Genomic DNA, 24,366 nt, shown 5'->3' with positions numbered 1-24,366 from the left:
GTGGCAGCCCCGCCATCTGGTGGTCGCCCAACGGCATTGCAATACCGACACCGTTAATTCTCCTCCGCAGGGTCCTGCCCTTGGGGCCGCCAAGGTCGCTCCAATCTAGACACGTGGCCCTCGTCTTACCCTCTGGAACCCCCTCCCTCCTTGCTCTCTTTCTTAATGGAATATGGCCCGAAAGCTCGCAGATGTCCCTCCCCGGACCCCTGTCCCACTCCAGCTCTGGCAGACTTCTCTGCTCCTTTGCGGCAGGGTTCCTGGAATGCTAGGTCCGCAAGCTCAGAGCCCCCTTAAATCTCTCTTGCATGCACTCTCCGTGTCCCGGAATCACCAAGAGGATTTCTGCCTCCTAGACGCTCCATTGGCAGGTGATCTCGGGGACCCTTAGCCCCCCTCCCCAGGTTCAGGTCCCCCTGTGCAAAGACAACCCCTGGTTCATGCCAGCCTCACCCTCAACTTCGGGCCCAGTATGTTCTTACCCCTCCCCCACTGCATATTCATCTTTCCAAGCATGCAAAATCTTTGGGGTCGTCCTTGACTCCCAGCTTTGGCTGACCATCCACATCTAGTACCTCCAGAAATCTCCCTGGAGCTCTACCTTCAAACATATCCAGAGTCCCCCCATTTCTCCCCTCTCTTTTGCCTCCACCTTCCCACATCAATGGCTCACCTGAACCAGTCCAGCCTCCCCCTGCTTGGTGCACCCACAGCCGCCCACAATAGCCACCAGGGGGGCGCCCGTGAGCACCTGAGTCAGGTTTCCTTTCTCTGCGCACAGCCCCCAGGGCTCCCACCTCCCTTGGGTAAAAGTCCAAGTCTTCCCCTAGGCTCTCAAGGCCCTGTATGACCTGCCCGGTTCCCCTCCCTGCTCTCCCCTCCTCCCTCACTCTTTCTGCTCCAACACCGGCCTCCTCACCACGGTCGCTCTGATAAGCTTGATGCAGTCCCCCTGGGCCTTTGCCCATACAATGCCCTCTGCCTGGAATGCCTTTCCACCAGATGTCTGCTCAGTCATCCCATTTCCTTCTTCAGAACTGCTCAAAGCCCACCTTTCCCATAGGACCACATGGACCACTCCCTTTTCCCACCCCCCTACTGTAAAGGAAATCAGTCCTGAATATTCACTGGAAGGACTGATGCTGAAGCTGAAACTCCAATACTTTGGCCACCTGATTCGAAGAACTGACTCATTGGAAAAGACCCTGATGCTGGGAAAGATTGAAGGCAGGAGGAGAAGGGGACGACAGAGGATGAGATGGTTGAATGGCATCATCAACCAGACGGAAATGAGTTTGAGCAAGCTTCGAGAGTTGGTGATGGACAGGGAAGCCTGGCGTGCTGCAGTCCATGGGGTCACAAAGAGCCGAACACAACTGAGAGACTGAACTTCCTACTCCGTTCTACTCCCCCCACCCCATAGCACTTTTCACCTTGTACTTGTGATATCTCACTTACTGATTTCCTGTTGTCTGTCCACATGTAGACACTACCTCCACCAGGGTGAGGATATTTGCTTTGTTCAGGAGCCCACCCCACTGTTGGCAGTGGAGGAGAGACAACGAGAGATCCCGGGGGGTGAGGGGGTCTCAAGCCTCTGTGTCTGCAGGGCCAGGTGCTGAGGTAGGGACAAAAGTGGGCTATAAGTGGGAGGTGACCTAAAAAGACTATCCCCTGCTCAGGGGGATCCTTGGTAATTGCCAGATGGTGGACAGCCTGGAAATTGTAGTTTTTCTTGCAACATTTCCCCCAATTTTTTTTTTCCTGGCTGCACCGTGCAGCCATTTGGGATCTTAGTTCCCTGACCAGGGATCAAACTCATGCCTCTGCATTGAGAGCGCAGTCTTAACCACTAGACCGCCAGCGAAGTCCTCTCACAACTTTTTAAACGGGCAACAAACACATTTACACCATTTGAAAAACTAGTACTGAAACAAAACTGGTGCTCACATACCTATATATGCATGTTCACAGTAGCACAATTCACCAAAGGCAAAAACCAGAAACCTCTGAAATTTCCATCATCTGGTAACTGGATAAAATACTTTGGGGCATGGCCTTGGTATACAGTAGGTGCTCAAATATTAGGTAAACCGATGAATGAATCGGAACAGGTCTCCTCTGGTGTACCTGGATATTTAACTGCCGCAAGTGTTCAGGTGGGAGAAATGAAGCACTTACCGCGAGTCAACCCGGGCGGAGTTGAGTTTCACAGCCTGAACTGGGTGGGTAACTCAGGTGCCGTTGAGATGCATATGCAGAACTCCAATAGACCACCAGAGGGCGCCTTAGGAAGACAAGCTAAAAAAACGCAAATTGAATGCAAATAAGCCGTAGAGGGGCAGTGAGGAGCTTTTTTTTTTTTTGGATCAGGCGCGCCTTGGACAGCCCTGGCGCCGCAGGGGCCTGGGGCTCAAGATGGCGCTGCTGCTGGTAGAGGACCCGGCGGAGGCGCCAGCGAGGCGCTCTGAGGCCTCAGACAGGGCAGCCTGTGTCCTCTATCCCTCCCTTGGGGGCCATCTGTCTCAGACCAGGGGCCTGCGATCCGTCTCGGTCCCGCGGGAGCAGGCATTTCTGATCAGGCGCACTTCGGGCAGCCGCTCCCGGGGTCCCTTGCGGCAGCATCCCGGGGGCCTCCGGGGACCTCGGAGCAAGATGGCGGCGGCGGCGGGGTCCGTGAGGCGCGGGCGGCGGCGACCGCGGCGTCAGTGAGGGGGCCCGGGGGCCCGGCGGCTCCGGGCCGGGGCGCCGCCGCCGGACGGACCATGCTACGCTCCACCGGCTTCTTCCGGGCCATCGACTGCCCCTATTGGGCTGGGGCGCCCGGGGGACCCTGCCGGCGGCCCTACTGCCACTTCCGGCACCGCGGGGCCCGGGGCCCGGGCGCGCCCGGCGAAGGTGGAGCGGTGTCCCCCGCAGCAGGTAATGTCTGCCTGCCCGCTCCGAGTTCGGTTCCCCGTCGAGGGTTGGACCCCAACGCCCAGGCTTCCTCGGTTTCCCGTTCCCCGCTCAGCTCTCTCCCTATACACTCGCGAGCGACGTCCCTCCAAGCCGGGGTCACCCATCCCAGAGCCTAGTGCCGGTCTCGGGTCCTCTATGCCTGCGTTTTCGCGACTGTAAAACTTAAACGAGAGGACCTGCCCTCCTAGTGGTGTCGCGAGCGTGAAGCGAGTGGGGGTCGGGAAAAGAGCGCGGCCAGCACTGGTCAACAGGCTCGGGACTCCTGCTGGGGGAACCGTTCCCGCCCCCTCCCCGGCCCGGGGTGTTGGTTGCAGCCATTGTTTACTTCCGCGCTCGTTCCTCCGCCGCACCTCTGCTCGTGGCCGCCCCTGTTGACAACAGCGGAGTCGAGAGGGTCTTGTTTAGGAGCTCACCGACTGGGTGTCGAGCCCTGTGTGTCATACTAGGGTCAGGGAGGGAGTCAAACCTGATTGATTGCGTGTGTGTGTGTGTTGGGATGGGGGCAGACTTCCGAGAGGACGTTCAGAGGCTGCGCGTCTCTCTGCGTGGTGATTGTCAATGTCACAGAGTTCAGGTGAGAGCTGCCAGGAGGCAGGCACTGTTTCTCTTAGGAGCTGTAGGCTTTGAGCAGAGACATGAAGAACGGGGGTAAAAAGAGGGGCATCACAAGGAAAGGTCCACAGGGAGGATGTGTGTCGTTCCTTTCAGGGGAATTCAGGCTCCGGTTGTAGCCCCTGTTCTCGGGGACTGGCTCCCTCTTTCCATCAGACCCAGATTGCCTTGTTCAGTTATTCTCTCTGCTTAAGACACAGATCTTCATCTCAGAGCTTTTTTACTTGAGAAGCACCCTTGCTAGTATGAAGGCCTGTTTCCCCCACCCCCTAAAAGGAGAAGAAAAGAATTGTCTCAAATTTCCACCCTAAATTTTTCTTGGTCCATTGGCCTTGCATCAGCCGCCCACATGCCATCGTTCAAGGTCAGGCTGCACACCTGGGTGGGACACCGGCCTGGCTCTTGGAAACTTTCCCTCAAGGAAGGAAGATAGCTGTGCCCACAGGTGCCTGAGCTTTAGGCCTGAGTGTGGGACGCTCCTTGGGGGCCACCCTGCCCCGGTGCACTTTCTCGCTCCATCTTTTGACGTGCTGGTGCGGTCTGCATGATGTTCTGTAAAGAGCCCCTGATGTCTAGGGGCAGGCCGGCTCCCTCAGACCCTGGGCAGTGACTCGTCTGCAGGCCCACAGGTTGACTTCCAGCCGTCTGAGAGCGCTGATTTATCTCTTGTGTGTTCTTCCAAGTTCATTGGTCTCTTGATGTCTTCCTGCATCACAAATGGCCAGTTTCCCAAAGTGTCATTTTTGAGAACCCGTTGGTGATGTGGTCCTGTCTGCTTCGCTTTCCCGCAGGAAAAAGTGCAGCTGCCTACCCCTGACCCCAGTGTGTCTACATTTTCCTTTTGCAGGTGAGAACAAGCAGTCCTCTTCTCCTCTCCTCTCGTGGGGCGGGTGGGGCTCTTCCTGCAGCTCAGCCTCCGTCTTGCTGTGGGACCTCTTTGATGCTGTTTCCTCCTCTTTGACGGGTTCAGGTGTGAATCCCCCCCCCCCCCCCCCCCCCCCCCGCACCTTTCAGCTCCCCCTTGCTCTGGACTTTGACAGGCACACTTCCTGTGGGGCTTGGAGAGGCTGCAGCCACAGGCCAGATTTTGTCTGGGTCCCCCTGTGAGCAGACTGACATGGCCCAAGAGCAGATGCTTGGCCAGGGTGGGCTGGGCAGGGATGCAGATGGTACTGACTGCCTACAGGCAGGATGTAGGGGTTCCAGCACCTCCGGCCTTGGTCTGCCGGCCCCCTGAGGCCCATGTAGGGCCCATCCCATTCTTTCTGGCCCTTAGATCCGCCCTCCTGTGCTCCAGGGTCCCCACCCCCATGCTCTGCTGGGGTTGCCCAGTTACTCCCGTGCACCCTCAGGCATGCTCTTTATTCATAACTCTTAACTGGTGGGAGGGACAATTGTCCCAATTTTACAGACAAGGAGATGGGTCCAGAGAGGGGAAGCTACGCACCTGTGTACGCATGGTTGGTAAGTGTGCCTCTTGGGGTCGGATCAGGGTGGTCAGGCCCTTGCCCCCTCACTTCCTGTTGCTGGGCACCTGGGTGCCCATCACGTGTGGGCTCAGTGCTGTGTCCCAAGGCTTAGAGGCAGCAGTGAGACCTGGGGAAGGGCCTCACCCATTCTGCAGGGCCTGAGCACTGAAATCTCCCAAAGACCGGCCGAAGGAAGCCCTGACTTGTGCTGGAAGGCAGGGTGGCCCCAGCTCGCCTGGGTCTCACATTGGGCCCCTGGGGGACCCTTGTGGTCTGGTGTCCTGAGAGCAAGCCTTGCTTCTTAAGGGATGCTAAGGGCCAGGAGTCAGGTGGGAAGGGAGAGTGTAGCCAGAGAAGTGTGTGCTTCCGAAGGGGCAGTAGCCCTTCACTGCCTTCCCCATGGGCTGGGGGCCAGCGGGATTCACGAGGGCATGACTCCCCACTGCCCTGATGGCCATGCTCAGAGACAGAAGGGAAGTGTTCTTCTGTTTGGTGCTTTCTCTTCCTGAATGAGCCATACACACCCTTTCCTACCCTTCCTGGGAGAGAAAGCCCAGCAAAGAGCAGTGTCACCTGTGTATCTGAAGGTCTGGCCGGGTACTTGACTACCTCCAGGGCTTCCCTAGCTTACCGCCAGGTGTGGTCTTGGGTCAGGCCTGTCAAGGACCTCTGACTTTGTCGGGAGACGGTGGAGCCATGAATAATGCCAGAAACTGATGGGGGGCTGTAGGGGGGGATATCCTGGGCTCTGTGCAGGATGGAGCAGCCTCCTTGGCCCTACCTCTTTGATGCCAGGAGTCCCCCAGTCTTAATAAGCACAGGTGTCCCCAGACTTCACCCAGTGTTCCCTGGGGGCAGGAGCACCCTGGAGAAGACCCGGGTCATCAGTCTCACCTTCCCACCCATCCTGGGGAGCTGTGTGCACAGGTGCAGCTCAGCCAAGGGAGCTGGGCCACCAGGCTCGGGACCCAGGCTTGCCACCTCCCAGGGGAGGAGCCTGCACTGCCATCCGGTGGGTGGTTCCATTGTTCCATTGTTCTTGACTTCTCTGTGAAGAGGGAGTGGAGGAGAGGTACTGTGGCTTTTCAGAGCAGCACGAATCCCTTTCTTACTACAGGATGAGGGCAGTCTAAGTTCAGTGGGTGGTGCAGCCCCTGTCTTCAGAGGCAGTGTCCCATCCCAGCTAAGTCATCTCTGTTTAGAGTGCCTCTTTTTGGTCTCGGAGTAATGTTCATTTTAAACATACAGGAGAACACTGGAAAGTCAAAGGAGATGCGTCTTGTAAATGGTGATGTCCCCACTCCCGCATCAGCGGGCTTTCTGTGCCTCCTCCCAGCCTGGGACATGGTCTGTCCTTCCTGTACTTGTAACCCTGCCCTTTTGGGGAGCTGGATCCTTCTGTCAAGGTTGCAGAAACCCCAGCGAGGTGTGAGGCCTGCCCTGTGCCTCTGGTTCCCACACCTGGTGGCCCCTCTTGAAGCACCTGGGGAGCTTTCTAGACTGGCCTTCTTGCCCAGATCCAGGCTTGGGCCATTTGAATAAGGATACAGCTGCCCCCAGAGCTGGGGGTTTTTTTGGCATTTTTAGGGTTCTCTGCTTAGTGTCAGCAAAGCAGTGTCTTGCCTGGGGTTCACACTGACCTTCCTGGGGACACATCTGTGGTTGTCAGGATGGAGGGGGCTCCTGGCAAAGGGGTGTCCAGGGATGCCGCTCAGCACTTCACAGTGCCCGGGGCAGTTCCCTTTCCCTGCACACATGTGGCCTTGTCCAGCTCCAAGTGTCAGTGCTGCCAAACGAGATGGAGGAGCCTGAACAGTGTCCCAGCCCTGGCCTGTTTCTGTATCTGAGGATGGGCTGAGAGAGCCGGCTTTGGCCTGCTGAGAGAGCACCACCCCGAGAATTGCCACACCAACCCCCCCCACCCCTCCCGCCCCAGCTCCTCCGGGACCCAAGGTGAGAGGCAGAGCAGCCCAAGCGCCAGGGTTGGATCAGTGAGGACAGCACAGCAGCCCGGCGAGCTCAGGGGCTATGCAAGATGCTTGAGTGCACCCCATCCCCAGAGTGTACGGCAGAGGGGAGGCACAAGCCCCATGGCAGGCTTGCAGCCCTGCAGGCGGAGTGGAGCCTCAGGTGAAGGCGTTGGGGCAGTGTCCTCCATGGTGCGAGGAGCCTAGCCTCCCACTGCTCAGTGTCACCGCCTCAGCCTTGGCCACCCCTTCTGCCAGGTGGGGTCTTGAGGTAGGCCTCTCAATAAGCAGTGCGCCTCTCCTGTCTCACCCAGCTGTCCTGCGCAGTATCCTTGCCTTGCCATCCTCCTCTGCCCCGGCTCCTCCCTCAGAATCCCCATGACCAGAACACTGGACTTGAACAGTGGTTGTGCAGGAACTTGGTTTGTTGGTGTCGAAGCCGTGCCCGTGTGGAAGGTTGACTTCTGTCAGTGTGATCTAACTCACAGCAAAAACTGTGCCAGTCGTTTTAGGGTGATGGGTCCATGGCTGAGGCTTTCTGTGAAGGCTGACCCTGCCCCAAGCGATCTGCACAGGTGGCAGGCAGGGTTGGAAGCACAGAAAAGTGTAGGGAGCAGGACGGGTGGCTGACGGACCTGAGCACTCGTGGAGGGTGGTGGGGGGGGGGTGGGGGGGGGTGGCGGGGAGGGCGGCTTGGCCATCTTAGCTGTGAGCTCGGCACAGATACACAGGCATGGTCCACCCAGCCTCTGAGTCAGCTGTGAAATCTGGAGCTGGCTCTGGCATCCTCTAGGGCTCTTCGGGTCTGTCTGAATTCAGTACTCATCTGTAGATCCTCTGGGAGGGAAGGAGTGTCCAGCAGGACATATCTGGGCCAGAATCCAGGAGAGCGAGCCATTGGCACCTGTGGTTGCAACATGTCGGGCAAGTATCCGCAGCCAAGTGGTTGCTGAGCTGGCTTTTGAGGGATGAATAGGAGTTTGCCTGGTGTCTGGAAGCTGATAGTCCTCTCTCTGCCTTCGAGGCTTCTGCCGCCTGGGCAGCTTCCTGCCGAAGGAGTGGGCCTCATTGCTCTCCTTTGACTGGTTCTTTTGTCCTACTCATCTCTCATGTAGCAGGGATGGTGCCTGTCCCTTCCTGACCCCCTGGCCTGCCCCCTTGGGTTGTGACCATCCCCTGAGGCGAAAGAGTCCCCACTGTTGTCTAACCAGGGCACAAAGTAGGGGGTGGCACTGCCATGTGCATATCGTCTGTTGATGGGGGGCAGAGGCGTAAGGGGAAGGTGGGGTGGTGGAGAGTCCTTTGGACCGTAGAGAATCAGGTGGCACTGGGTCTTCTGGTCTGGGGAGGGAAGCCAGGGTTTTGGGGTATGGCACTGCCCCAGTCCCAGCCTCCTCTGTGAGGGAGGCCAAAGCAGGCAGGATGGGCGTGAGGATTAAAGGGGAAGGCCTCAGAGTTAGAGTCGATTGGGTTGGGGCCCGTGCCTCCCAGTGAGGCCTTCCTGCCCACTTGTCTGCTCATTAACTGCACTTGCAGCTGGAGCTGCGGGCCAGTTGTCTTCAGAGTGTTTCCTCAATTGAGGGTGGTAGGGGGGAGCAGAGGACAGGGCTCAGAGGTATTGGGGCAGCTGCCACCCCACACTGTCCTTCCACCCAAAGTGAGCTCTGGGTGATCTGTTCCCTGAGCACTGTGGCCGTGTGTGTTCCTGGCTGGAGATGGGACAGCTGGCCTGGGCTTTGCCATGCTGGATACCTGGCCACCTGGAGCTGGTGACCAGGGCATGTTGGGACCAGGTCACGGGGAGAGCGGCCTCGGGTGCCAGACCAGGAGGGGGCTGGCACACAAAGACCGGGCACGGGGACAGCCCAGGAGCTGCCAGGGGCCTCCCTAGGGTGTCTCTTCCGTGGTGGCCCTGCTTGCCAGCCCATTTCTTGCCCTGGGTCTGGGGCAGGAACTTCTCCTGAGAGTGTAACCCCGGCAGCCAGGCCTTCCAGGAGGTTTCCCAGTCAGCTTGAGAGTCGACCCCTTGCTGAAAAACAGCCAATTAGTCTTGTTTACCAAAGGCATTCTTCCCTGGTACAAACCCCGAAGGAGCGCCCGTTGGCTTCCAGCCAGATTAACTCCCTGTTAACGGGAAGGTGCTTCTGCGGCGCCGCGGCCCCTCTCCACCTCTTGAGGGTCACCTGTCGCTTGGTTTCTCCAGTTCCTCCTGGTCCCCTGAGGGCTGGTCCCTTGAGGCAGGGTGGGGTGGGGGCTAGGTAGCATCACAAATGCCTTCTCCATCTACCTGCCTCCCCCTAGAGGCCTCCAGAAGCTTCAGCAGGAGCATGGGGGTCAAACTCTGGGCCCCACACACTTCTGAGCTGCAGGGGCTGCGGCCGAGCCCCAGCAGCTGTGTGGTTGATGTGCCTAGACCTGCAGCCTTGTGTCACCTCAGGGACGCTGAGGCTTAGAGGGGAGGGTCTTGACCTAGACCCTCTGCTTTCTTCTGGGGATGTTTCTTTTCTTTTTTTCAATTTAGCATGGTGGGGTGTGGAGAGGGAGCCTCCCTGGTACTGAAACATCCCACCTCGGCAGGGCTCTGGGATGCCCAGATCTCGGGGGCTGGGCCTGGCCAGGGGTTTACTCTCTTCAGAGTCTGAGTGTTGGGCCGTGGAGGCTGCAGGAAGTGGAGGGAGTACTGCCCTCAGAAAGCCCTCTGATGCTAGAGCAGGCCTTCATCAGAGAGCAGGAGCTCCTCTCCCCATCAGGGTGCCCAGCGGGCCCCCTGGGGCCTTGGCAGCCTGCCACCCTCTTCCTTACTTGTGGCCTGGCCCTTTGGGCACCTCCTTCCTCTCCTTGCTTCCCAAGTGCAGGCCTGCTTGTGATGGGATTCCTGTCACACCGTGAAGTGCAGAGGTCTGAACTCTGGCATGAGAAGGGCATGAGGCACTCCGGGGGGTTTCTGTGTTGCTGGGGCACATTGCCACATGTTCCAGAGCTGGTCAGAGTGGGGAGGACCTCCATCCATTAGAACCCCACTCCCTCCGGGGTGAGGGGCATTTCCCCCAGATGAGCCCTGCTACTGGGAGCCATCTCAGCCTCAGGAGGAGGGAGGTCAGGGAGTGAGGGGGGTTGGGGCTGGAGGTCCCCCAAGACTTGCAGGACCCAGTCCACCGCTTGCTGACATGCCCTGTCAGTGCCCCCCAGGTTGTGTTCTAGGCCCTCCACTCTGCTGGGCAACCAAGACTTCGAGGAGAGGAGAGAGCACTGGCTTTTCTGTTCGCATGGGCCGCAAGTGGCTGGGGTGGGTCTGTGGTAGTGCCTGTGGGCCCGCTGTGGGTTAGGGTCAGCTGTGGGGAGGGTCCTGGATCCTGCCCTTGGGGGTTTCTGGACCTCTGGATGGTCGCTTCCTCCTGAACCTCTTCTGGGGCAGAGGGGCAAGTGCCTGTGTGTTCTGACCAGTCACCAGCACCCAGTCCCGCTGTGGCCTGTGCGACTTGGTTTTGCCACCCTGTCTATAACCTGCAGGCTGGGTGTGTCTGGGGTGGTCTGAAGCACAGACACACACGTCCTCTCAAGTGTCACTTGAGAAATAGGTTCCAGGGTAAAAGCTGGACAGTAGGTCTGTGATGGAACCTGCACCCCTGGCCCCCTGGTCGTCTAGCAGCCCAGCTACCCACCCTTGTCCTGCAGCAGCGCCAGTTCTCCTATGCGTCCCCTCTCAAGGGTGTTTGCGCTTCCTGGGGTTTCTACAGTAAGAGCCCTCCTCACCAGGTACCTTAGAAGAGCACAGGGTTTCCTCTGGCGGTTCTGGAGGTCAGAGGCCCCGAGTGGGGGCACAGTTGGTTCCATCCTGAGGCTCCTGGAGCATGGCCAAGCACAGGGCATCAGAACAAGTCACTTTTTCTTCAGAGTTTCACAGACTCGTGTCCGGGAGACGTTCTAACCAGAAACCATTTTAAATTCTGAAACAATTGAATCTAGTTACTCACTTCTGGGAGCATTGGGCTTTACCTGCTCACACCTTACGGAGAAGCTTTGCACCTTTGTCCATAAGGGAGTCTTCTGTGAGGTCCCTGCCAGCTTGTGTGGTGCTCGGCTGTTCCTGTGTAATGTACCCTGGAGGCGGGTCAGTAACAGCAGCCACTTGCCCGCCAGCTGCCCCGCCACCCCTGTTCCGATGCAGACATGAGTGTGTCCCATGCCCGCCCTGTCGTCCACCCCACTGTGCTTCCCCAATGTCACGCGTTGTCTCTACATCTTAAACTTGGGCATCGTTCTGGGGACAGTATGCCTTGCTTCCCCTGTGAAGTTTGCCATGTTCTGCGTACACCCAGCTGCCACCTCCTCACAGTCGACACTTCAGGACTTTCCATGTCCTCACTGGTATATGCGCCACCGGTGGATTTTTTTGTGGGCGAGAAAGCTTGTGGGAGGACAGAGCCTTAAAGGCACAGTCACCAGGCAGGGCTGTGCATGTCTGCCCGCTGCTCTGGGTGGGTTGTGTCGGGCCCACCTTCTGCTCCCTGCCCCCAAGTCAGACGGCTCTGTGCCCTGTGCTTTTGGCCCTGGCTGGCTGGCTATCCGGCCTTCTGCCAGTGTCCTCCTGCCCCCCTGGCTTCAGGGAGCTGTGTGGTATGGCTTAAGTGTGGGCTGAGCCATGTGGAAAGCCCACCCTTGCCCAGTTCCCCAGACTTCACCATCCATGTTCCAGGTCAGGAAGACCCCAGGCTCTGTGCCCCACACCCCACTTGGTGGCAGGACCTGCACAGAGGAACCCTCCAGGACCCTTGATTTGCTTCCAGAGCTTCTGTGCAGTCAGCTGTAGACCTGGCCCTGGCAGGTTCTGAAAGGCTGGTTCTCTGCTCTTCCCTGCTGGCCCCAAGGGTCAAGGCCTGGGATTAGGCAGTGGCTGGTCACCGGCTCAGGTGGCCGCTGCTGCACCAGCCTGCTCATGGCTGTTTCTCCTCTCCGTTTCAGGGCTTGGTTATGACCCGTACAACCCTGAGCTGCCCAAGCCCCCTGCACAGAGGGAGAATGGCGCCCTGGGCAGAGGCATTGATTCCCGCTCAGACATCCTGGAGCTGGAGCTGGTCAACCAGGCCATCGAGGCCGTGCGCTCTGAGGTGGAGCTGGAGCAGAGGCGCTACCAGGAGCTCCTGGAGACGGCCCGGGAGTGCGGTTCAGCCGAGGCCCCCGTCCTGGCACCTCATGGCCCTGCTGCCTGCCCCGCCACCAGCCTGGATGGGGACGCCTTCCCACTGTCCTTCGATTACAACCCCAGCGGCCATGGCCTTTTGAGCCCTGATGCCAGCTATCAGCCCACCCCACTGGCTGCCACCGCTGAGCCTGGCTGCAAGTATTCACTGGCCTCGCCAGACCGGGCTCAGGGCCATGGTGGAGGGGGTGGCGGCGCCCTGGAGTATGTCCCCAAGGCCGTGGGCCAGCCCCGGCGGTACAGCCGCCCTGTCTCCAGCAGCAAGTACGTGGTGGACAACTCTAAGCCGTCTACAGACCTGGAGTATGACCCCCTGTCCAACTTCTCTGCCCGCCTGCTCAGCAGGGCCAGCACCAAGGACGAAAGGGCCCCCAAGCGGCCCCGGAGCTCCCGTGGCAGCGAGCCCTACACACCTGCACCCAAGAAGCCCTGTGACCCCTTTGGCAGCTGCGACGCCAGGTTCTCGGACTCGGACGATGAAGCTGTTGTCGCTCCAGGTGACAAATCTGTCACCACCAGCCCCCCAAGAGCTCAAGGGGGTGCTGAGAGCAAGGCCCCGGGGAAGCCGGGCTCCAGGGAGGGCCCTGAACTGGAGGAGGGCAGCCTTCGGGAGACCAAGGAGATGGCGGTGCAGTGTGACGTAGAGGATCTTGGGCCACCCCCTCGGAGCCCGGGCAGGCCACCCCTGGCTAAGCCCAGCTCACCAGCCAGGGCTGCGCCAGAGCGCAGCAGCCCCAAGGAGGGGAGGCCTAAGAAGAAAAGTGGGGTGTCACCCACCGCCAGCCACAAGGACAGTGTCCGGAAGACAGATAAGGGTAAGGATGGTGCACGAGGGAGGCCGGCTGAGAAGCCCGCTGCAGACAGGAGGGGCCCGCAGGCCGGCAGCCCCAGGCACAAAGCAGAGCGGCCCCAAGGGACCAAGAAAAAGCCATCTTCAGCCACTCCGGTGGCCAGCTCAGGGAAAGGCCGACCAGAATGGCCAGGACCGCTGCTGAGCCCCGCACAGGGGGCAGCCCGCCAACCATCAGATAGGATAGCTGGGAAGACCCTGTCAGGGAAGCTGGCAGAGAGGAAGGCCCTCTCGCTGGACGAGGGCGCCCCCCGGGACGCCCCCAAGCTGCCCAGGCGGACCCTGAGCCATGCTGAGCTCTTCGGGGATGAGAGTGAGGACGAGGACCCGCGGCCCCAGACGCCGGCCACCCGGCCTCTCGCTCCCCCCAGCCTCAGCTCCAGCTCGGACTCGGACTCAGACTCGGACTCCAGCCTGGGCCTGTCGGCTGCGCGGGGGCCGCCCAAGCGCCTCAAGGCCTCCCCGCCCCCCTCCTCCTCGTCCTCTTCGGGGGCGGGCTCTGACGTGGACTACTCAGCCCTGGAGAAGGAGGTTGACTTTGACTCTGACCCCATGGAGGAGTGCCTGCGCATCTTCAACGAGTCAACGGCTGTCAAGACTGAGGACAAGGGCCGCCTGGCCCGGCAGGTGAGGGCAGGCAAGCCAGGCACCTCCCTGACTCCCCTGTGACCAGAGTCCCGGCACCCAGTGGAGATGGCTTTCTCAGCACCAGCCTCGCAACTCATTCATAATTCAGACCCCTGGATGGCTACCACTTGCCCGCTCCTGATCCTGCTTATTCCCTACCTCTCTCACCGCTTCCCTATTCCTTGCAGCCCCCATTCCCCTCCTTTCCCCTCTCCTCCCTGTCAGACCCCCAAACTCAGCCAGCCTCCACCTTTCTGGTTTCCTGCTGCAGTGTCCCCACCTCACCACCAGAGGGACCTTTGCTCTGAACAAAGCTGGCACAGCCAGTCCCACAGGCAACCTGCAGCTGCAGGGGCATCCCTAGTGGGACCCTTGCCCCACCCCCTGCTCCCCCTTCCTTAGTGCCCATCCCTGTTCCTGGCCCTCTGCTTTTCTCATTTCTTTCTTCATTCCCACAATTGTGAACCTGCACCGGTCCCTGTGCTGGGTGGGCGGAAGTGTGGGCTGGGTGGTCTGCAGAACTCACCCTCTGGGGACCTTGAGAGGTGGGCCCAAGGTGCCAAGTCTGTGTCCTCACCTGGAGGCAGGGCCTGTGCACGTTCTGGGGGGAGGTGAGAACCCTGAAACCCCTTCTCCAGCCGGGCAGCCAGTTAGTGTCTTCCCATCTGCTCCTGTCTCAGGCCTGGGTGTACCCCAGGCCAGGACGAGTGGAAGAGCTGTGGCTGATGTGGGGTGGGCTCGCTGAGGGACAGATCTGTGTCTCAGCCCTCTAAGGAGGAGAAGACTGAGGACAAGGGGCATTCAGGCCTGACCACACTGTTTCCTGGGCAGAAGAGGAGGATTTCTCACCTCTCCAAGCAAGGCAAGGAGGTAAGTGTCTGCCTCTGGGTCCTGAAGGAATGGGCACCCATCTACAGAGGCAGGGCCTCCTCACGCTCCCTTGCTGCTGGGGCCTCTGGCTCTGCTCGTGTCCTGCAGAGCAGTTCTTAGGATCCATATCCGGTCATCAAGGTGTGCTTAGTGCTGGGGGGCAAAGCCCCGAGCATGGTGAGCCAGGTGAGGGCAGCCCTCCAGCAGGGTCACACTGCCCAGCCCCAGTTCGGAGGTGGTCTGTGATCCTGGGCAAGTGCTGCCACATCTCTGAGCCTAGGGTTCTTCCCTTGTAGTGTACAGACAGGATCAGTTGTCAGTCACCGTGGGGCTAGTCAGTGAGCCAGCACTCGGAAGGCTGGGGCAGAAGAGAAAAATGGAGGTGATCCACTCATCAGTCCCTCTGCACCCTGCTGGGCATTTTGAAAGTACCGTTCAGAGAAGATTGGATCGAGCAGGATATAATCTAACGGGTGGGTGGGAACACACAGCCTGTGCCTACAGAAGGGCTGAGGGGACTGGGCACACAGAAGCCAGCAGGGCAGGGCCGGATGGGGCTGGGGAGAGTGGAGCGTCATGGTGAATTTGAGTGCTGAAGTGCCCAGCTGGTTCCTGCCTGGGTATGAGCACACTTGGGAGGAAACCCAGCTGGTTCTGTCCAGGCGGTCAGCAGACTCAGATGAAGGCCAGCTGCTTCCCTCCAGGGCACCTGCCCGCCCAGGAGAAGGTCCCTGGGCTGGCCTGCCCCATCCTGCAGTGCTACCTCTGTCCTGATGCCCTGGAAGGCCTGTTCTGGCCTCTGATCCAGAGCGTCCTGGACTTGGAATTCTTCACCTAGGTGGAGCCCACTAGGAGAGGCCCTGCACCCCCTGCCCGGCCCCCGACCGCCCAGGAGGTGTGCTACCGACGGGCTCAGCAGGCACAGAGGGAGTCAGCCGGCTGGCTCCAGGCCGCCCAGCAGCTGGGTGAGAAGCCAAGCTCTGTCCACATCTCGGCCCCAGGAGAGAAGCGGAGGATCGCCCATGTCCCCAACCCCCTCCTGGCTGCAGGTGGGTCCCAGAGGCTGGGGAATGCTGCCACCAGCAGGGAGAGCCCCGGCCTGGCTCCTGCTCTGCCGGGGGCTGTGGCCTTGAGCGGTGCTGGCTGGATGTCTATGCTTACCTGTGAAGCAGCCCCGATGCTAGTGGGAGGTGCCTGGCGGGGCTATCCTGGGGAGTCCGAGGGTGGCTTCCTCTCTTCCCTGTCTGTCCCCAGACTGAGAGTGACTCTCCATGCCTCCCCTGCCGGCTGGGTCTAGGAGGCTCCCACCCAGGTGTGGTACCTTACAAGGTGTTAATGAGGGGGTGGCTCTGGAGGCCCTCAACCCTCCAGTCAAACCAGTGGATCTGGGGTAGGGGTTGGGCCTGAGTTTCCTCCCCTCCTACCCTGAGGCCACTGTCCTCTAACTTGGGCTTGTCTTAAAGTTGTTACACCTCAATGGTGCTATAAGCATGGGGCTTAGGCGTACAAAGGGAGCAGGGCTGTGCAGCCCCTGAAGGCTCATCCAGATGCAGAGAACTGGGCTTCCCTGGGTGGGAGACCCTGCTGTCTGACTAACTCCCTGGGTGTCCTTGCTGCTGCTTCCAAACCCCTCGAGGAGACAGCTCCAGGTTTCTGAAGGCTCTTTAGGTTTCCTGGTGCTAGAGCCTCCCATAGGAGAAGCCCTCGGCGTTCCTGGCCCTCCCCTCAGGGTGCCTGAGGTGCAGCTCCCAGCGACCATGCAGTCCATCTCCAGCAGGCCATGAGGGGACAGGAAGGGAGAGAGCATTGAACCGTGGCCCTGAGGCGCACATTCAGAAGCCTAACCTTACTCTTGGCTGTCTGGTCATCTCCATTGACTTAGGACAGTTCTGTGGTGGTGTCACTGCCTGCACTGTGGCGGCAGGGCGGTTTCCCCAAGCCTCAGGAGTACTTTCCTGCCGATGCCTCCTACTCTACATAACCCTGAAAGCGTTCCTGTCACTGAGAAGTGTGCATCCTTAGAAACGAGGCTGGTGGCCAGCTCACCTCCCTCATGGCTGAGCCTGTTGTGGGCAGGCTTGGGTCACCGCTCTGTCCACTCCTTGGTGATCTCACTCTGTCCCCATGCCCCTTCCCCAGCCTCACTGCCAGCTGCTGCTCCGCCTGGGGCCCTTGGAGACAGCCCTGCTGGTGGCCCCCTCCTCTGTCTGGTTTGTGACCTCATCAAGGGGAGCGGCAGAACACTGGGGTGGCTGCAGACAGCCGGCTGGTCACAATGAGCGGGCCGGGGGCAACCCGCATGCTCTGGTGCTCAACCCGGGAGCCAGGGCCTTTCGTCCCTCACACTTCCATGCCTTGGAGTCGGGGGCCGGAACATGTGGCAGAGGCTCCCTGCACCCCCCACCACTCGCCGCACCACCCTGGCGGTGACCTTGCCTGAGCTGGCCTCTGAAGCCCCATTTTCGCCCCCACCCCCTCGATGGACTTACCTGAAAGCCAATAGAGCCTGATGTCATTTCACAGCCCTCGGGCCCGACCCCGGACCCTCCCTCTGTGCTCCCAGATGCATGTCCTGCTGGCGCTCCACGGCCGCGGCCGCCTGGTGCTTTGCAGCTCGGTGATGGGCGTGCTCTCCTCCTGCTCTCATGGCCCCTGTCCCCCCACAGCCCCCACAGGCGCCAAGAGGACCCTCTCGGCCAGCAGCAGCCAGCCCCCCAGCGGCCCCGAGCCAGGCAGCCAGCCCTTGAAGACGCGCACATTGTCGGGCATGGCGTCCAAGACCACCACCACCATGGCCCCGAAGCGTGTGGCACACAGCCCGTCCTTACAGGTGAGCACTCAGTACTGCCTGCTGTCTCCCTTTAACTGAGTCGACCCTGAGCTGGGCCAGGCCAGGGCCAGGTGGGAGCAAGCCTGCCACCCTCTGCTGGTCTCTTTCTCTAGAGTTTAAAGAAGCCCATTATCCCAAAAGAGTTCGGGGGCAAAGTCCCTACTGTCATCCGCCAGCGGTATCTCAACCTGTTTATTGAAGAGTGCCTCAAGTTTTGCTCTTCTAACCAGGAAGCCATAGAGAAGGTGCGTGGTGAGGGTGGGAGAGTTGGGGGATGATGGGAGGCGGGGCCGAGTGGGGCTGAGTCCATGTCCTCCCACAGGCGCTCAACGAGGAGAAGGTAGCCTACGACCGCAGCCCCAGCAAGAACATCTACCTGAACGTGGCTGTGAACACCCTCAAGAAGCTGCGCGGCCTGGGACCGGGTGCCGGAGCTGGTCTCAACAGTAAGTCATGTCCAAAAGACCCAGGCCTCGGCCTTTAGCAGCCCCCCTCCCGTCAGGAGGCTGTCAGACAGAGGCTCTGCCGTGCCCGGTTGTCTGGCCCCTGTGGAGGATAACGTTGGCCCTGCGCCCTCAAAAGAGCCTCCTCTCACTGTTAACTGTCCTTCTCAGTGAGCTGTGGGGCCGCTGCTAATGGCGGGGGGCGGGGGGGTGGGGGGGCTCTTCAAAAGCTTGAGGCAGGAGGGTACTTCTAAGCTTCTTAAGGGATGCATTAGCGCCTTCTGCACTTTGTCTGCCGCAGGCCAGCCCCCTCCTCCTCCCATGTAGAGGTCTTGCCCTTCCCTTCTGAGCGGGGAAGACCCCGGGGAGGGGAAGAGGCTTCCAGGCAGCCTACTGGTCCCCAAAGAGTTAAGGTCACAGGAGGTCAGGCTGTTCCCTTCTTTGGGGAGCGGAGCACTTGGAAGGACTCAGGCTGAACTGTGTTCACTACCCTCTTCCAGAAACCAGCGGCCGGAGGGTGGTGTCCCATGAAGTGGTGCTGGGGGGCAAGTTGGCTGCCAGGACCAGCTTTTCGCTCAGCCGCCCTAGCAGCCCCCGTGTGGAGGATCTGAAAGGTGAGCCTGACTCCTGCAGGGCTTCCCCGGCAGCTCTCAGCCCTCTTTCCCAGGGCCCTAGTGTGGCCCCAGTGTGGCCGTGGGCTGACCACCTTTCTCGTGTCCCCAGGGGCTGCCCTGTACAGCCGCCTCAAGGAGTACCTGCTCACGGAGGGCCAGCTCAAGGAGAATGGCTACCCCTTCCCGCACCCCGAGAAGCCTGGTGGCGCCGTCATCTTCACAGCCGAGGAGAAGAAACCCAAGGACTGTGAGTACTTCTTGCACCATCGCCCTGGGGTCGGGGGGCTGGGGAGGGGGCCGTCTGGGGACAGGGAGTGTTCCAGCCAATGGGTATGGACACAGAGTTTAGGGCCAGGCAGGCTGGCCTGATGCACCCCACCCCCACCCCCCCACCCGGTAGCCTCCTGCAGGATCTGCTGCCGCTGCGGCGCTGAGTACCTCGTGTCCTCCTCTGGCCGCTGCGTGCGTGAGGAGGAGTGTTACTACCACTGGGGGCGGCTCCGCCGGAACCGAGGTGAGACCCCTGCCGGGCTGGGCTGGGCTGGCCACCTGCTCTGATTGTTTGTAACTTTTTTTCCACTGTGGGTTTTTATGGTAAAAATAATACAAAGGGCTTCCCGTGACAGCATTCATAAAAGGAAGGTTTCCGGCCCCACCCACCGGGTGCCCTTTCCACCCCTGTTGCCTTTGAAGAACAGGGGCAGTTTAGCCCAAGGGAACCAAGGCTTCATCCTGTCTTGTGGCTGCTTGCTTCCTTTTGTCGTCAGTGTGGCCATTTCCCACTCACGGGCACATACAGGGCTCCTTAAGTTCTGCCCGCTGGCTGCCCAAGACCCTCTCTGGGTGGGCAAGCCTCCCTGGGGCCACACCAAGCTCGTCCTCACTGCCTAGTGAGGAGAACTAGTGCTGGGTGAGGGTGGGATGGGGTCTGCCAGGTGTCTCTGCCCCTCACGCCCTGGTTGGGCCTGGCGCTCCCCTAGGGAAGGGGCCTGGGAAGCCCCTGCCCACCAGGCAGACCGAGTGTTCTAGACTGGGCCGGAGCATTGGGTGGACCTGCTTGACCGCATCTGTTTATAGTGGCCGGTGGCTGGGAGACTCAGTATACATGCTGCTCAGCTGCCATAGGCTCTACCGGCTGTCAGGTCGCCAAGGTAAGTGTCCTGGGTCATTCCTTGTCCTGGGGAGCACTGGCCCCAAGCCTCCCTTTTCCTGTCCTTGATTTTCCCGCCTGGTGTGGGGACCTTGGGTAAAGGACAGTCCGTGACTGCTGCCAGCACAGCCCAGCCCCTGAGCCCAGCCTTGCCCTTCCGAGTCCACAACCTGATCTTCCCTTCCTTCCACCCCAAGCAACATGTGCAGGATGGCCGGAAGGAAAACTTGGAAGGGTTTGTGAAGACTTTTGAGAAAGAGCTTTCAGGAGATGCGCATCCAGGAGTCTACGCCCTCGACTGTGAGATGGTGAGTGGGCCCGGCTACCCTGAACTTCCTCAGCCGTCAGGGAGCTTGCTGCCTGGGAGGGGCTTCCCAGTCCCTCTTGCAGAACCTCAGGCTGTGCTGGCGTCAGAAGAAGAGGGTGTCTGGCAGTGAGTCCACCTCTCCCCCGAGCTCATGTCACAGCCTGGCCAGCACCTGAGCCTGAGGGCCTGGTGCACAACACAGCCCCTGGCTCAGCTTTGGCGCGGGGAGGGCACCCATGTTCTTATCTTCCTCTGACCCCCCAGAGAAGCCCCTGGAAGGCCTCTGGCATGGGTTCTGTATCTAAAAGTAGGGCCTGAGTTGCCACGTATGGGGCTCAGGGACCCTGGGCTGTGGAGCGGGAAGGGCTGTCGGGACCCTCCGTCTGAGGCGTGTCCCTTGGCCCCACAGTCCTACACCACGTATGGCCTGGAGCTGACGCGCGTCACAGTGGTGGACACGGACCTCCAGGTTGTGTATGACACCTTTGTCAGGCCAGACAACGAGATTGTCGACTATAACACTAGGTGCGCGTCCTCTGCCCATTCCCCACCACGGCCCAACCCCCTGCCTGCAGCCGAGTCCCCGCCCGGCCCCAGGTTGGGGCCTCCCAGCTCCATAATGCCTCCTTCCTCCCACCCAGGTTTTCAGGAGTGACTGAGGCTGACCTTGCAGACACGAGCATCTCGCTCCGGGATGTCCAGGCCGTGTTGCTTAGCATGTTCAGCTCAGACACCGTCCTCATCGGTCACAGTCTGGAGAGCGACCTGCTGGCCTTGAAGGTACCCTGTCCCCTCCATCCTGGTTCCCAGAAGGCGGCTGGGGCCCATTGTTCTCAATCTAGGGAGGGAGCTGTGGAATCTGAGGCCAGGCCCCGGCGTGCCCTCTGGGACCCTCCCTGACCGCCCGCCCACCTGCCTGCAGGTCATCCACAGCACCGTGGTGGACACGTCTGTGTTATTCCCACATCGCCTGGGCCTCCCCTACAAGCGCTCCCTGCGGAATCTCATGGCCGACTACCTCAGACAGATCATCCAGGACAATGGTGAGTGCTGGGGCACAGGCACGTGGGAGCCTTGGGGGATATGGGGGCTGCAGGTTCCCGGCTCTGACACCCATTTGCCTGCAGTGGACGGGCACAGCTCCAGCGAGGATGCCAGTGCCTGCATGCACCTGGTGATCTGGAAGATCCGAGAAGACGCCAAGACCAAGCGGTGACCGCCGCCTGCCTGCCCGCTCGCCTCTCCCACAGCCCCGGCCCGTCCTCTACCCCAGGCCTCTTCCAAAACAGTGCAATAAATCTCGAGAGCTAACCCTGTCCACGTCGCCGAGACACAGAAAACCGAGAGAACCAGATGAGCTGGCGGCAGAGAGCCCAGCGCCGAGACCGACCCTGGAGCCCTGAGCCCCTCCGCGCCCCTGCCCGTCCCCGCCTCTGCCCCTGACCTCTGTCCTCAGACTGCTGCTGACTCAACGGGCGGGGCCGGCTTGCCACCCCCACAGGCCCTGCTGGTGCCCCTTCTTGTGGGTGGAGGGTGCGGGGGTGGCAGGCTTGTCAAGGGTTTGTTTGTGACAGGGGTTTGTCTTTTTATTTTGTATTGTTATTTTTATTATTTTGAATTTAAACCTGATGACTTGACAGTTGTCTTCCCCACCCGGAGGTGCAAGACCCCGGTGCTGCCTTCCCTCCTGGGGGGTGGGGGTGGAGCTGGGAGTGCAGCTGGCGCCCCAAAGGCCACCAGGACCTGGGAGTTCCACCTAGCCTGGGCCTGGACAGTGGGATCTGGCCTCCCCAACCTACCTGGACCCTGGGGCTTCTGGTAACCAATCCAGCGCCTCCATCAGCCCCCCAGACCTCGCCTTCTGGAAACCCTAGGGCCTACTGGCCTCTGGACACTGTCCTCCCGCCAGAGCGCCGCCCTCCCCTGGGGGCTCTCTGTAAAGCCCCACAGCACCCCCTTCCAAGATCCCCTCCCCACCCCCAGGCAGGGGCAGAATAAATGTTTGTATGGATTTTAGAGCTTGTGACATGTCGTGTTCTTGGTGCCAGGTGTGGCTCTCCATGCACAGTGGAGGTCACTCACCCCTAGTTGGGGGCGGGTGTCAGGACCTTGCTCTCCCTCGTGGACCCAGGGCCCCATGTTTCCAGACCCTTCCCAGTGCTGGTGATTACAGCCAGCAGCCAAGAGTCAGGCCCCTGCCACCAGCCACTGGCCATCCTGACCCTCTGGGACCCATTATGACCCATGTTCTAGTGACCTATTGACTTTCCCCCCCTTTTTTTGAACAAGGAGTGGTTTTCTAAATACAGGATGCAAGCATGTCTCCGAAGGACATTGCTGTGTGGGTTCCATCCCTCTCCCCCTCCCCAGAGCACGAGTACCCCAGGGAAGCCTTGGGCAGCTGGGGGAGGGGCTTTCGGATGCAGGGGAGGGGGTCAAGTTGGGGGTGGGACGAAAGCTTTCAGCTTGCCAAAACTGCTGGTTCACAGAGGCAGAAGAGCTTTTGCAAACCAGATCTGCCTGCTTGGGAAACTCCCTTTTGTCACCATGTGGGAAGGGGGGTGCTGAATACCAAATGCCCTCTGCATAGGTGCACGCCTGGTGGTGGTGTCTCGGAGGCTGTTGGAGCAATTTGTCCAAGCCCCTCCCCAGGGTGTTTCTCAGTAAGCCCTGGATGGGGCTGGAAGAGCAGGATGCTGCTCAATGTGCAGGGCTTCCCAAGAAATGGGGGTGGAGGCTGCTGCTCTGATGGGGCGGTCAGCTTCTGGGTTCTGTCTCCACTCCATCATTCATTCACCCAACATCAGTTTGGAAGGCAGGACAGGCAGGTACATTTGGCCTGTTCAGTCACAGCTGGCCAGAGGGAGCGACTGACTCCAAAGCTGGGAAGTACCTTCCTAATTTCTGTTCTTCAGAAGGTTCTTTAAAAGAATATGAAAAACAGCTTAATCACCTCCCCTGAACCCTCAAACTTGCCCCTCCTAAGAGGACCCTACCTTTAGTAGTGCCCCGCACACACTGCCCCACCCTGATCCAAGTACCCCACCTCTGGCCTGAATGCTGCCCAAACCTCATCGCTGCCTCACACCCCTGCCCCCTCCAGGAAGGCCCCCGGAGCCCTACCTGAGTGCTGGGTAGGCAAACTCCAGGCTGCAACCCTCCGTGCTGCTTCCTGGTAGGATGGTCTCAGTGGTTCTAACAGCCTTCCCCAGCCAGACGCCCAACACTCTACCTATGCATAGGAGATGCTCATTGAATTGAAATGGGATGAATGAAAGAGAACCCAGGCCCATGGCTCAGACTCAATTCCTGATTATCTAACACCCCAGCATCCTTCCTCTACCTCTAGCCTCTCCCCAACCCTGTGGGCCCACCCAGCTTCAACCAGGTCCAACCCACCTCACCGAGTGCAAGCTTTACAAGATTCCACCACTAAAGGACTTGCCCCCGTGTCCTTTGCGACCACAGTTTGTTGTAAATGACAAACCTAGACAGAATGTAAAACAGAAACATCACTTTGCTGACAGAGGTCCATATAGTCAAAGCTATGGTTTTTCCAGTAGTCATGCATGGATGTGAGAGTTCAACCATAAAGGCTAAGTCCTGAAGAATTGATGCATTTGAAAAGCGGTACTGGAGAAGACTTTGACTTCTGACCCATCTGACTCTTTGTGACCACGTGGACTGCAGCACACCAAGCTTCCCTGTCCTTTACCATCTCTTGCAGCTTGCTCAAACTCATATCCATTAAGTCAGTGATGCCATCCAACCATCTCATCCTCTATCATCCCCTTCTCCTCCTGCCTCCAATATTTCCTAGCATCAGGGTCTTTTCCAATGAGTCAGTTTTTCACATCAAGTGGCCAAAGTATTGGAACTTCAGCTCCATCGTGCTGCTAAGTCGCTTCAGTCGTGTCCAACTCTGTGCGACCTCATAGACAGCAGCCCACCAGGCTCCGCCATCCCTGGGATTCTCCAGGCAAGAACACTGGTGTGGGTTGCCATTTCCTTCTCCCAGCTTCAGCCTAAGTCCTTCCAATGAATATTCAGAGTTGACTTCCCTTAGGATTGACTGGTTTGATCTCCTTGCAGTCCAAGGGATTCTCAAAAGTCTTCTCCATCACCACTTTTCAAATTCATCAATTCTTCAGGGCTTAGCCTTTATGGTTCGGCTCTCACATCCATACATGATTACTGGAAAAACCATAGCTTTGACTATACGGACCTCTGTAGGCAAAGTGATGTTTCTGTTTTGTTTTTTTTTTTACATTCTGTCTAGGTTTGTCATTCACAACAGACTGGAAAATTCTTAAAGAGATGGGAATACCAGACCACCTGACCTGCCTCTTGAGAAATCTGTATGCAGGTCTAGAAACAACAGTCAGAACTGGACTTAGAACAACAGACTGGTTCCAAATTGGGAAAGGAGTACCTCAAGTCTGCATATTGTCATCCTGGTTATTTAA

General features: G+C 59.3%; 1 protein-coding gene and 1 long non-coding RNA gene across 6 annotated transcripts; one reads left to right on the top strand and one right to left on the bottom strand.

Moving 5' to 3' along the window:
• Positions 1-2,650: 2,650 nt before the first annotated feature.
• On the top strand, positions 2,651-21,916 carry REXO1 (RNA exonuclease 1 homolog). 4 transcript variants are annotated; one of them, XM_019964890.2, is made up of 16 exons: positions 2,656-2,922; positions 11,972-13,686; positions 14,452-14,556; positions 15,395-15,605; positions 17,223-17,386; positions 17,500-17,631; positions 17,709-17,832; positions 18,330-18,443; positions 18,553-18,690; positions 18,844-18,957; positions 19,521-19,594; positions 19,791-19,901; positions 20,310-20,425; positions 20,542-20,680; positions 20,823-20,943; positions 21,028-21,916. In XM_019964890.2, exons 1-16 carry the CDS (start codon positions 2,766-2,768, stop codon positions 21,114-21,116), a joined length of 3,624 nt encoding a protein of 1,207 aa, XP_019820449.2. In that variant the 5' UTR covers positions 2,656-2,765; the 3' UTR covers positions 21,117-21,916. The 4 variants fall into 4 exon arrangements, 1 of the variants encoding a protein (XP_019820449.2); XR_002181117.2 differs by lacking the exons at positions 20,823-20,943; positions 21,028-21,916 and having other exon boundaries at positions 2,651-2,922; positions 19,424-19,594; positions 20,542-20,641; XR_011567665.1 differs by lacking the exons at positions 20,310-20,425; positions 21,028-21,916 and having other exon boundaries at positions 2,652-2,922.
• A 135-nt stretch (positions 21,917-22,051) lies between these two features.
• LOC139184151 (uncharacterized) lies at positions 22,052-23,909 on the bottom strand. Of its 2 annotated transcripts, none has more exons than XR_011567666.1 (3): positions 23,300-23,909; positions 23,024-23,132; positions 22,052-22,821 (listed from the first exon to the last, which is right to left on the bottom strand). It is a non-coding gene; the product is annotated as an uncharacterized lncRNA (long non-coding RNA). The 2 variants fall into 2 exon arrangements; XR_011567667.1 differs by having other exon boundaries at positions 23,305-23,909.
• Positions 23,910-24,366: the final 457 nt, after the last annotated feature.

This window comes from Bos indicus, chromosome 7 (genome assembly GCF_029378745.1).
Source record: "Bos indicus isolate NIAB-ARS_2022 breed Sahiwal x Tharparkar chromosome 7, NIAB-ARS_B.indTharparkar_mat_pri_1.0, whole genome shotgun sequence".
Lineage (NCBI taxonomy): Eukaryota > Metazoa > Chordata > Mammalia > Artiodactyla > Bovidae > Bos > Bos indicus.
This window is presented reverse-complemented; position numbering and strand designations above follow the sequence as displayed.